Here is a 13,627-nt window from a genome sequence, read left to right as displayed (position 1 = left end):
GAAAGCATTTTACAAATATGTGAGAAGCAAAAGGAAAGACCCGGGACACTAATGATGTAGAAAGGAACAATCTTAATACAAGTCTTTGGTCAGGAATCTTTATTCTGAGCAAGTGGATAATCTGTTGTGTGTATTGTGTACAACATTAGTAAAAACCCTTGCCTTTTCAAAGTTGAATTTTCAGACCATGATGCTTAATATATCAAGTCTAATTCGTTACTTTTAGCAAGTTCCACAAATAAAAGGGATGTCCTGAATCTTTGGTGTGAGAAAGGTACTAGTGTCCTGGTACAATACCATTTCCTTTCCTGCACTAACAGTTTATTTTTAAAATAAAGGCATTTCTAATGTAGATTCTGACTGAACCCCCAAATATAAAACACATTGTAACTATATTTAAAAAACTTAGTAACATGATTAAAACCATGTTAAGGCAGGAAGACAAGCCCTTAGATCTGAGTACTATTAGCCCCATGCATTCAAAATGTGTGCATTAAGCCCTGTTCTAAGAAATTATCTTAAAAATCATCTGGTTATAACATTTTTATACTTTGCCTCATGGTGTCTGACCCATTAAGGTTTTGTGTTTCTAGGCTTCTCTCTGCAGCCATCAGAGCTACACACTACTTTAATCAGTGTTTAGAGTCTCCTATAAACATGGGTCTAGGTGCTCAAGGCAGAACATGAACAACCATAGGACTCACAATATTTCTGGAGCTGACAACACTGAAAACTTGCCCCTCCCACCAACAACTCTGGACCTAGGTAATTTTCAGTTTAAAAAAAAAGTTGCTAGATATCTTTTACAATTACTTCAAAAATTGCAATACATATTTAAAATAATGTAAATCTTAGTAATGTAAAATCTTACTACTGCAACTCTAAAACTTTAAATAGGGGAAAGACTGGAGGCTTTATTTAATTTTTTTAAATTTTGTATCTTGTGGCTGAACACAAATGCAGCTTAGCAAAATATTACAAAAAAGTTTTCCATAATTTATAAATTTTTGGTTCAGTTTTCATATTTTCAATCTATGGACTTTAATGGATGCCTATAGGTTTTCACTAAGAATCTAGGACCCAGTCTTGTGAACTTTGACATCCTCCCAAGTCTTTTTCTAATGTAATAAAGTATATTCATTGTGAAATTTCCACCCAAATAAAATCTTACATAAAATTTTGACACTGTGTTTTTTATTATTGTTGTTATTATTATTATTATTATTATTATTGTTGTTGTTTCAGTGGTTCAATACTTGGTCATCAGTAATGCTGTTTATTAGCTAAATTATTTATACTACATCACTTAATGTTCACTTCTGAATTAAATATTAAAAATTGAGTTAATTTCTTACCGTAAGGTACATAAATTACATTTAGCATAAGCCTTTATTGGTTCTATTGCGGTAATTTTTTGAAAATTAAATGATTTGGGTAATTGAATGGCTCCTTATCCTGGTTTCAACTTTTTAGATTCCTAGCTTGTTAGCATTAACTGAAAAGTCTTGCTGTCATTTAGGACTTTCATTATCAATACAAAATGAATTTGGTATTGCAGTATTATTCACCCGATACTTGTCCTATGTGGATTATATTTTACCTGACAGAGGCCTAACTTTGGTATACATGAAAGCTAAAGTGTGCACTGGTCTAGCTACTAGAGAGGCTCTGTTTCCAGGTCAAGGCTGGGGTTGTGTCAGTATCTGTGGGAAGGGAAAGGAGAAGACACTTGGCTCCTTTTTCACTAGCTGTGGTTTTTCTTGTTTTTAGAAATAAGAAGAGCCTTAATTTTCTTTCACAAACATAAATAAAATTTAACCTCCACTCCCAATCCCATTTATTACATGTACTAATTATCTGTCATGTCAAATAGCAAAAAGTCAGTTTAAAACTAGAGCGGAGCTGTATCCTTTGTGTGCCTTGTGTTTGAGTAACGGTTGCCTCTAAATTTATAATTTAATCTTTACAAAATTTTGTGTCGGCATTTAACAAAATTTTACCTGCCATTTCAATTTATTTTTTGCTCGTATTGGTTGGAGGGAGAGAAGTTTGGTTGGCATACGTCCATGGGTAAAATTTTAAATAGCTCGGATTTTTATAGAAAAGCTTAAATTAGATTTTTATTTTTTATCTTTTTAAAATAAATCTTACTGTGTCTGATATATAAAGTGATTCAATCTCTTAATGCAGCATTACTCACTACTACTTAACCCTTGTACTGCGCGTGGAGCATAGGCCATCTACAAGTCTCCACTTCACTCTGTCTGGGTACAAAACTTCTGTCTGGCTCTGGGAGTACCCCAGTTGTTGTCCTTCAGTCTCAGTGGACCTTCTTCATGTTGTCCAAGGTCTTCCTCTTTTGCATTTTCCTTGTGGGTTCCATGTGAGAGTTTGATAGACCTCTACTGGATGATGATTTTCTGAGAGTATGACCTAGCCACCCCTACATTCTCCTTTTGATTTGAACATCCAATGGTTCTTATCCTGCTCTGTTCCAAAGCTCCTCATTTGTGATGAAGTCTTGCCATTTGATATGAAGGATCTACCTCAGGCATCTGTTTTATGAATGTCTGTAGCTTGTGATTTGAAGACTTTTTAGTATGCCAGGTCTCTCATGCATGCAAGAGCACACTCTTCATGTTTGTGTTGAAGATCTGCAGTTACGTCTTCACAGATATTTGTGAACTCCATATGGGGTGGAGAATCTTGAATGCAGCTGTTGCTTTCCCTACCCTGACACTGATATCCAGATTTGTTTCTCCCTCACTGCCCATAATACATCCCAAGTAGGTGAACTGCTCCACATCTTCCAGGTCATCCTGTCCCAGTGTGATGGTTTTGTTGTTGGACCTCATTGATTGGTCTTTCCCTTGTTAATGCTCAGTCCAGTCATTGAGGCAGTTTTGTCTGGTGTTATGACCTTTTTTTCCATGCTTTCATGTTGGTGTGAAAGGAGGATGACATCAGCAAAATCAGCGTCCTCTAGCTGTTTGAGAAGTGTCCACTGAATGCCTCATTGATGGCCATTTGTTTTCCTGTGTGTAATCCAGTCCATTGTGATCAAGAACAGGATAAAGGTATGGTGAAGGATTCTGTCAAGACACCATTGTAAACAACTTGGCATGTTGAGGGTTCGTACACTGAATGAACCAAGCTAATAATTTTGGATGGGATGCCATGGTGTTGCAGCAGTTTCTACAAAGTGTCTCAAGCAGTGCTGTCAAAGGCTTTTTCAGAGTCTGTGAAGGTTATGTACAGGGGCGAGTTCCACTCAACTGACTGTTCTGTGATCACTCTGAGAGTTGCTGTTTGGTCAGTACAGGATCTCTCACTTCGGAATCTGTCCTGTTCTTCTCTGAGCGGTCTATCAATTTCTGTCTTCATTCTCTCTAAGAATATCCTTTTGAACACTTTTCCTGGAATAGTGAGTAATGAGATGCCCCTGCACTTATTGCATTCCTTCAGGTTGCCTTTCACTGGAAGCTTGATAAGGTAACCGCATTTCCAGTCTTTTCAGTGTACCAAATTTTCCCAAATAGATCATGCATCATGGTGTCTAATGTCTCACTACCTGCCTTGATTGCTTCTGTGGGAATGCACTCTGGACCAGGTGCTTTTCTGACGGGGAATGGCTTTTCTGATTTCTTCTTTTGTAGGTCTGCTGCTGTTAATTTGTAGGGATATAGTTGTCGTGGTAACTCGGGAGGTTCCATGTGGTCAGGGTGGTTCAGTAGCTCCTCAGAGTGTTCCTTCCATCTACTGAGCTGCTCACTTGGGTTTGTTAGGTGATCTACTGTATGCCGTGACACAGCTAGCTTCTGTTTGATGTTATAGATCTCTTTCAGGTTTCTCTATCTTACAGCTTGTTCAGCTTGTTGTGCCAGGTTTTCCACAAAATTCTTCTTGTCCCATTTTATAACCTTTTTAACTTCTTTGTTGGCTTCTGAAAACAGTCTCTGAGTGTCCACCTTGGTTGCTCTTGTTTTGCTGCTGTTGACTGCTGCATTTCTGTCCTTTCTTTCCTTCACTTTTCTCAGCATTCCTGCTGTGATCCATTCTTTGTGACACCTTGTCCTCTTTCCCAACATTTTATCACAGGTTTCTTGCCAGGCTGTTCTGGTGTGTTCCCAGATTTGTTCCACAGTAGCATCTGGAGGTTTGCCAGAAGTGCATATCTGTTGGACAGCTCCACTTGGAAACCAGCTCTTGTCTTGATATCCTTCAGCTGCTCTGTGTTGAATCTCAGTCTGGTCTTGGTCGCTTTTGTGGTGTACCTCTTGAGCTTGAATTTGAGTTTTACCATGACCAAATGGTGGTCTGAACCTACATCTGCTCCTCTTCTAGCACAGACGTCCTGCATCAGTCTTCTGAAAGAACTGCTGGTACAGATGTGATCCATGTGGTTTTCTGACTGGTGGTCCGGTGAACTCAGGTGACCTTATGGATCCTTTTGTGTGGAAAAACAGTACCACCCATCACCAGTCGGTTGAACAAAAGTTGCTGAAGCTCTCTCCATTTTCATGTGTATTTCCAAGGCCTGTTCTTTGCCTGTAATTTATGCTACCAGTCTTCGCACTGAAGTCACCCATCAAAATCAACATATCCTTCTTTGCTTTCTGGTTCATCATGCTTTGTAGTTTCTCATAGAAGTCTGTTTTACATTCTTCATTTGCTTCATTGGTTGGTGCATAATGTTGCACAATTAGTACCTTTCATACTTTGGTGCAGAATCTGGCTCTGATGATGTGTGATTATACTGCTGTCCACTCCATTAAAACACCAGATTGCTCTCTTGATAGCATAAAGCCCACACCTTCTGTATGGGGTGCACCCTCTTCATGTCCTGAATAGGTGAGGGTTTCACCTGTTACCAGGCGTAGCTGCCTGGATTGTGTCCATCTTGTCTCACACAAGTCCAAAACTGCAAGCTTGTACTGTTTCAAATTCAGCATCTGAACTGATATTAATATAAGCTCTTATCTTTTCCTTTTTGCTGGATGCATTACTGAAGGAAAATAGGTTTTAATTGAAATATATAAGAATATTGGAAAACATGAAAATTAATAGATGAGAAATTTATTAACTTGAAACATAAGAGGTCATCTAGTTTGTAAGGGTGTTAATTTGCAGCTAACAGTAATTTGTTTTTGTTTTTGTTTTTTTTGTTTGTTTTTTTCCTGATACATCATTGTAATAATTTACTTCACATTAAGGATTACAGATTATGTGACTCCTTAACTAAAAGCAATTTTTATACATGTTTCCGTTTCAGCCTTTAATCTGGACAACGAACAACCAGATTATGATATGGACTCTGAAGATGAGACTTTATTAAATAGACTCAATCGGAAGATGGAAATCAAGCCGCTACAGTTTGAAATTATGATTGATAGGCTTGAAAAAGCTAGTTCTAATCAGGTACTATACTCTTAAGAAATAATCCTCTTTGATAATACTGGTAATCATTCTCATTAATCTTTTGATTTTGTTTTACTTCCATCTTATCTTTTATATATTTTTCTTAACCTTTGAGTATCCTTATTTTGTTTCTTACTAGTTACTCGGAAAACATAACCCCAGATGCACAGTGTGTGTTCATAAAACCATAATACTTCTTATTAGGCAATCAGAGGCATTAAAGTTTTAATTGCCTAGAATGACAGTGGTAAGTGAAATAGTGTTTTGTGGTTTTGTTTTTCAGTGTTCTCATTGAACTACAAAATTTAATGCGGTAGGAGAGGATGGCTGTCATTCTATTTTGTCAGTTTCAGCGATTAAAGAGCTGTTATCAAGTTTAGTAGGCTGTTAGTTTTGCATGCACATCCTGGTTTTTCCTTAGATTTCCTTTTAGTCTAAATTTGAGCTTAATGGGGGCGTGGCTTTATAGATACAAGAGGTCTGGAGGTCCCTTTTGGCTTTAAATTCTGTTACATTGGAAGAAAACTGACATTTTTAATTTGCATTGTAATTTTAAAAGAAAAACAAAAAGCCCAAAACAAGTTATATGCGAATTTTCTTTTTTGTGACAGGCTGATTTTTAGCAGCTTTTTTTTATTTTCCAAACTTAGTTCCTCATCCAACAAATTAGTGAGCACTTTGTTTCCATTGACTTCAGTGGAAATCATAGAGCTTTGTTTGGAGACTAGTGCTCAGTAACTTGGTGGTATACATCCTCTGCAAAATCAGCTCTTAGTTTAATTTCTAATTTGATATATGTATATTATTTTAAAAGCCCTTATTAATTTACTGTTGTTTGATCCTAAATATGCAGAAGATGTGTTCTTAGAATGTTCTAAATAATTTATATTACACTACATATAATGAAAGGTGATTCTGAAGACACTTATCCTCTTGTTTGAAATTTTAACTATAAACCTATAATATGATGGGGAAGTATCAAATGAATACACTAATATATATTTCTCATCTTAAATTCACACCTTACATATTGTAGACGTGGCTTGCTTTTTTGTTTGTAGGGAGTGTAAGACAATGTGCAGACTTGCTAATCAAGAAAGACAAAATAAAAATCCCAGTGACTGGTCACATCACATTCCTTTTTGGTTATCTAGTATTGCTTTATTTAAAAAAATAAAACTGAAAACCAGAACAGGTCACATTAAATTATTGGATAATAACCACCTTTGACCCTTTCCAGTTTTATGGAAAAAGAACATGGACTTCCTCCATGATTGCCTCCTTTGCACCAGTTTCTATTTTTCTTTTTAAACTCTGGCTAGATTAGTTATGTGAGAAGAGTGAACCCAGTAAACCTCTCTCATGCTAGAGTGCTTTCACACCTTGTCACCTGGGTCTCCAGCAAGTAAGATGGGATACTCTTCTTTTTTTTGCTTAGTAGGGCAGTTAAGTGTGTATCCTTTCCAAGAATCAGAATGACCTGTAATGGTCACATCACTGGTTTTACACACTTGGGTATACTGGATGGGACCTCCAGCTGGTCTTGGATCTTGCTGGGAAGTTGAGGCAAATCACAGTGTGAAACGTAGGGAAGTGGGTGAGGAGCCCATGTATGCTTCAAAGCTGGATCTGAATGCTTCATTTGAACTCAGAAGATTATACATCTGTGGGCTCTCTTCACCGTTGTCATTAGGAGTGAAAAAGTAAGGAAGCTCCTGGAGAAAATTTCCATAAATTTGAACAAGTATTGAGTTATGATTTTGTTCAAAGCTCTGGTATTGTGGGCCAGGAGCAGTGTGTCCTCTAATTTTTTCCATCCATGGGCAGAATAAATGTTATGTACGCTAGGCATGTGCAGATGTGCCCCACTAATACAAGCACGTGCTGTGCGCTGTCAAGTGACTGCGGGCACTCTGCTGATCAGCTGGGCAGCATCTGAATCTCCTGGGCAGCTGCCCAAGTGCCCAAGTTACAGGGAACACTGAGCACTCTTGTTATAGGTGCTTTCCTAACCCTTGGTGAGCTCAGTTAGGTGAGCTTCATGCTTCTGATCTTGGCAGCATGATCAGACAAATCTCTTCCTGTGAGACTTCCCAGAGAATTTTACTGAATGCCTTTCCAGTGCAAGAGCTCCAGTGAACAGTCATTACCAGTTACACCTGTTTCAGGAGTTGATAGAAAACCCAGGAGACATGGCCCAGGCAAGAAAGGGATGCATGTAGCAGTTTCCTTGAGCTTAGAGTAGTGGGACTAGCATTAACGTTGCTCAGGAAGGTAGTCTCAAGCTAGTCAATCCTTCATTTCAACAAAGCTGTGATGGTCTTTTTTTATTGTTGCCAGATGCTCACCAGGAACAGACCTTGAGTCAGAGTAAAAATGTTCTTTTAGAATAAATGGGGAAGAATTTCAGTCTTAAAAATAACTGTCTACTAGGAGCCCCCAGTTCACAAGCAGAAGAAATGAGTTGTAAGGCTGCTACTCTGGATGAGCTTGGTTTGGAGGAAAATGAATTGGATCCCCCAAGGATTGTGTTAAAAAGTACAGGGGGATGAAAGATATGTTGGTACTACTGTCTCTTGCCTGGCCTCTAAAGTTGAAGGCAGTCAGTTAATCGCATCAACAAAGGCCAGTCTCTTTTTGGACTTGATGTCTCAAAAGCCATTTCGTTTTACTGATGCAGGAAAACTAAATGGAAGGATTGGTTTGTGAGAAGGAAACCTTAAAACATCTGGGGCGGTCTCTCTAAGTGAGACAGAAACTTAGTTGAAATCAAGAAAGTTGTCTACATGATTCTACAGTTCCACTTTGTACGTGCCATTGTATGGGGCTCTTAGTAAACAACAAGAAGTCAGCATTAGTCCCAGCTCAGAGAATAGAATTCCTTACTATGGTGCTAGATTCACAGATGGGAACAACATCCCTCCATCATCATGGGGTGGGATTTGTCCTCAACCACAGTCAGAACATGTCTCCGCCTCTTGGGCCAAATGGCATTATGCACTTATGGTGTGCACTTTGCCAGGCCCAAAATACACTCTCTTCAGCTATGGCTGGCCCCTGTGTACTCACTGACCAGGCACTCAATAGTGACCATACCTCCAGAAGTGATCTTACTACAGTGGGGGACTTTACCAGAAAATGCCATGGTGGGGATTCCCTTTCACAGGGTTCCACCATTGGCGGATCTGATATCTGATTCTCCCAAGCAAGGCGTGCATCTTGGAACAATCCAGACACAAGGCAAGTGGTCGAAAGAGGAGGTCTCACCACACATAAACATGCAAGAGCTGTTTGCAAGGTGTAGGTGATGTTTTTGCCTTGCCTTTTGGGCAGTGTAGTCTGAGCCATTATAGACAACATGGTCACCATGTTCTACATCAACAAGGAGAAAGGGGCCCACACTGTGTCTCTGGTGCCAGAAAATGATCCGACTCTAGAACTTCTGTGCTAATCGCATCTCCTTGGATGCTTGGTGCCTTCTGGGAACCAGCAATGGCAATCACTTGAGCAGAGAATTCTCTCACCACGGGTAGGCTTTGCGTACACAGGTGGTCTCTGAGCTTTTCTGAGTTTGGGGAACTCCCTGGCTGGACTTATTAGCCAGCAGGCAGAATATTAAATATTGTCAGTTTTGCTTCAGGCTGGAGAAGGAGCACTGCTCCCTAACGGTTGCATTTCTTCTTCCATGGGTGCAAGATCTCTTCTGCTCCTTTCTCCAGTTTCCCCTGATCAGCAGGGTCCTGCAGTGGATCAGACAAACAAGGCATAGGTGGTCCTCATTGCACTGGCGTGGACACGCCAACACTCGTTCAGTGCCTTACTGAGTCTTGTGGCTCAGCTGCCGCACCCTTACCTCTGGTCCATGGACCTTCTGTCACAAGATCGGGGCATCTACTTTTATCCAGACCTTTGACTGCTCCATCTCATGGCATGGCTGGGTCATGGCTGAACCAGGACAAGTAAGCATGCTCTCTGGGGGGTCAGCGGGTGCTTCTTGAAAGCAGAAAATCCTCCACGTGGTCCACTTATGCTGCCAAATGGAAGCATTTTATCCATCTGGGCCTCTTGGAAGGTTTTATGGCTCCTTCTGTCAGGGATTTTGGATTATTTGTTGCATCTCAAGTGTGAGGGCTTGGCTTTAGCTTCTATTCAAGTACACTTGGTGGACATCTCCCCTTTTCATCTCCCGGAGCAGGGCTGCTCCATCTTCTCTTGTGAAGTCATGGCCAGATTTCTTAAGGACCTAGAGAAGCTCATTCCACAGGCCTTGGTCCCGGCTTCCCAGTGGAACCCTAATCTGGTCCTGTCCAGACTTTGGAACCTCTCTTGAAGATATAAGCTTCTTGCTCCCTTTTGCTTCTCTTGGCAAAGCTCGCTTTTCTAGTGATTATTATGTTGACCCGATGGGTCTCTGAGCTGCATGCTCTGACGTCTGAGCATCCTTATGGTCTTTTTTAAGAATACGGTTCAACTTCAGCTACACCCCTGCCTTCCTTCCAAAAGTGGTTTCAGCTGTTAATCATGACAGCTTTCTCCTGGTTTTCTGCCTTAAGTCCCATACAACCTATGAGGAGAGACATCTCCACTCCTTTGATGTTTCGTAGGGCATTTGCCTTCTATCTGGAGTGGACCGAGCCCATCTGTGGAACACCTTAGCTCTTTGAAGCATGCCTAGAATGAGTTAAGGGCCTCCTGGTGTTCTTTCAGAGGATTTCCAGCTGGATCATTGATTGCATCCGCACTTGCTATGCGTTTGGAGGATTTCAGCCACTTGTTTTTATTAGAGCTCACTTCACTAGGGCTCACGCTGCTTCTTCGGCCTTCCTTGTTTATATTCCTCTTCAGGACATCTGCAGGGCTGCAACGTAATCATCCTTCCACATGCTTAAATCCCATTACGACATCATGCAGTAGGTGAGGGATGACACAAGCTTTGGGAGTCTGTCTTGCAAATGTCTTATTCTGAATGAAACTTCTGCTTCCACGGACACTTCTTGTAGTTACCTATGTTGAATGGATATGAGAAATCACTCAAAGAAGAAAAGATAGTTGCCTGTTTCCTTAACAGAAGAGCCTGCTGACTCTTTGATCAGATATGCTGTGCTAACGTAATGGCAACGTGCTGTGTCTGAGTCTGGCAGCACTACACCTGGTGGAATGGCTGTTCACATTCAGCCCGTGTTCATCAAGTATTGCTCAGTAGCAGCAAAACCTCAATTCTGGCAACTTATCTGGCAAACTGAAAAAGTGCTGGGACTTGGAGAGATGTGTTCGCTTTAAGCAAGCCTCACTGCAGGATGTCCTGTATTACGTGTTGTATCTGAAATCTCAAGTGCTGTCCTTTTCCTCTTGTAATGTCCACCTGGTGGCTGTTTTGGCATTGCGCCCTGGTCCAGGGCATGTCCCTGTGACACCATGTTTATCAAAAGGCTTGGAGTGCCTCTAACTGCACATACTGGGAGCTGGTCACTCCCCTGCCCCCCCTCCCCCCCGCAGCCCCCAAGAGCTGAACCTTTGTGCTGTCCAGATTCATGGGTCAACCCTTTTAACCCTTGGCTTTCTGCTTTCTCCTCCTTTGGTCTTGGATGATATCCTTTTTGGTCACTATAACTGTGGCATATAGGGTGTTGGAGATCAGGGCGCTCACTTTAGAACTGTCCTATACAGTTTTCTTCAAGGACAAGCTGCAGCTGTGACTTCATCCAGCATTCCTGCCCAAGGTTATATTTCAATTTCGTACTGGGCAGGGTGTATTTTTACTAGTCCTCTTTTCAAAGCCCCATGCATGGAATGAGGAATGGAAGCTTCACACACTGGACGTCAGGTGAGCACTGGCTTTCAACCTAGAGTGAAATTGTTCCATAAGTCATTGCAGCTGTTCATCACAATAGCGGATAAGATGAAAGGTCAGCCTGTGCCTGTACAGAGGATCTCATCCTGGATCATAGCCTGTATCCATTACTGTTATGATCTGGCAGGTACCCCTGCTGGCAATGGTAACAACTCAGTCAACTAGACTTCAGTATTCCTGGCACAAGTGCCGATCCGAGAAGTCTGTCATGCCACAACCTAGTCTTCTGTCCACAAGTTCACATTGCATTATGCACTGATCTAGCATGCTCACGGCAACATTGGCTTAGTCAGAGGGGAGTCCACCTCCAAGGATTCTGTTTTAGTTACCTATTGTTCAGTGAGGGCCAGTTGCTAGCTGAAGGGGAAAAAAAAGATGCCAGATGATCCTGTCACCAGTTTTGGGAGTTACCTGTTTAAGCAAAAGAACTCTTCCCCCACCGCTATGCAGGTAGGGATGGCAAAAAAAAAAAAAAATCCTCTTATAGCAGAGAGAACAAAAGTTAAGTAACAAATCTTGTTACTAGTAGAACTGATATTTTTCAAATACCAACTCAATTTTTTTTTCTTTTGAATTTAGGAATATTTTAGATTTTCTAAAATGCTATTCATGGTATTGACAGAGTGGCTTTTTAAAATTTTACATGTATTTGTGTGTAGATGAAATACATATACTTTGTAGCTACTATGTGACTGTGTGAGTATGTGTATGTGTCCACTAAGGTTAATAGTAATTTCTGGCAGAATGAATGCAAAACTGTTATAATGGTGTTGTGTGAATATAGTGGTTTAAGGACAACATTGCTGACTTTCCTTTTTTGACATTGCTGTCCTTGCGCTACTTTAGATTGCAAAGCATGACATAGTAGCTGTGTCCACTTTAACTGGAATGAATACTAGCTATGTGACAGTGTTTAGTGGGGAGCTCACTTATTTGTTAACGACTTCTGCTGAGGTCTGTCATGTGCTTTTACTTTAGTGTGTATGGTAGTTTTAATACTACCTCATATGCCATTGCCACAGAATTCCTTATGAGGCAGAGTATGTCGCTTTCATGTTATAGTTCAAATCAGTCTTCCAGTGCAAGAGAATTGTTAGGTTTATCTAGCAGCTTTAGGAGATGTATGAATGGAGATTGCAAATGATTTTCTTGTTGCTCTTTCTGCTGAACTATATCTTTCTGTCTTCTTTCAGCTTGTAACACTTCAGGAAGCTAAATTGCTGCTAAATGAGGATGATTACCTTATTAAAGCTGTGTATGACTACTGGGTGAGAAAACGTAAGAACTGCAGGGGGCCATCCCTTATCCCTCTAATCAAGCAAGAAAAAAGAGACGGATCCACCAACAATGACCCTTATGTTGCCTTTCGGAGGAGAACTGAGAAAATGCAGACTCGAAAGGTAATTTATAAATATAGGACTGGATCCTGCAGCATGCTATGTTATATGGTCTCAGTCCAGCAAAAAATGCTCTGCACTTTGTAGGATAACCCCATAATATACTTAAAATTAGTAATCTGTCAAATAATCTTTTTATATTACATTTCTCATTGTATAGTACCTAACCAATGTGAGTAAATTTATACCTTGTTAAACTGACACAGTTAATTTGTAATCTAGCCTATTTTCTAAAAATAGGTACAAATCATACTCCTGCTTTTGTGTGTTAGCTTTCATGTTTTTGCAATCAGTTTCTATGCAGTTCCTGATCATTTCAGTAGAAACATGTATCTAACATTCTTATATGTTGTTGGATGCAATGGTAGAGAGTTGTGGTGCAACTCTAGAAATGAGTAGTAAGTCATCTTGTCCTGGTCATAGGTTGGAGGGAAGGGGGCAGTGCATCCTTTCAGTTCCTTCTTGGAAGCCCAGAATCTCAAACAATCTCCTATTCATTCTTGGATGCCAAAGGCAACAGCTGTTCCTAAAAATGCATCTTCTTCGAGCACTTTCAACAGGGTGGCTATGCATTTTCAGTACAAAAACTTAGAATGCATTGAAAATTTAAGCGGTAGTGTGAAATAAATTGAATTTAATATTGGGGTAAAATGCTATACAGACTGTAGAATTTATTTTCTTACTTAACTAAAAAAAAATCGACACTTAAAAAAGAAAGCTGCCACAGACTTACACCTTAAAATGCCTCTGAAAGTAGTGTGAATTTTTTTTATTTTGTTTTTTAGCAAAACTTAGTAGCGATTGGATGTGTGTAACATGCCAGTGAAAATTAGGTAGGATGAGAGGTAAGGAAAGAGTAACTTGTTTCCAGATCACCAGGAACTGATGAAATATGTCCTAGAATACTCAAGATGCTTCTCGAAGAAATATCTTAGCCATTAGTGATCACCTTTGAAAAGTC

At 40.2% G+C, this 13,627-nt stretch overlaps 1 protein-coding gene across 1 annotated transcript in view; it reads left to right on the top strand.

Moving 5' to 3' along the window:
• EPC2 (enhancer of polycomb 2) overlaps nt 1-13,627 on the top strand; it is an 86,771-nt gene that overhangs the window by 37,759 nt on the left and 35,385 nt on the right. The window contains exons 3-4 of the mRNA XM_075000897.1: nt 5,273-5,418; nt 12,463-12,669. Coding sequence (XP_074856998.1) covers nt 5,273-5,418; nt 12,463-12,669 — 353 coding nt within the window. The remainder of the gene's footprint in view (nt 1-5,272; nt 5,419-12,462; nt 12,670-13,627) is intronic.

The sequence above is a fragment of the Carettochelys insculpta genome, chromosome 8, assembly GCF_033958435.1.
Source record: "Carettochelys insculpta isolate YL-2023 chromosome 8, ASM3395843v1, whole genome shotgun sequence".
Classification (NCBI taxonomy): Eukaryota; Metazoa; Chordata; order Testudines; family Carettochelyidae; genus Carettochelys; species Carettochelys insculpta.
This window is presented reverse-complemented; position numbering and strand designations above follow the sequence as displayed.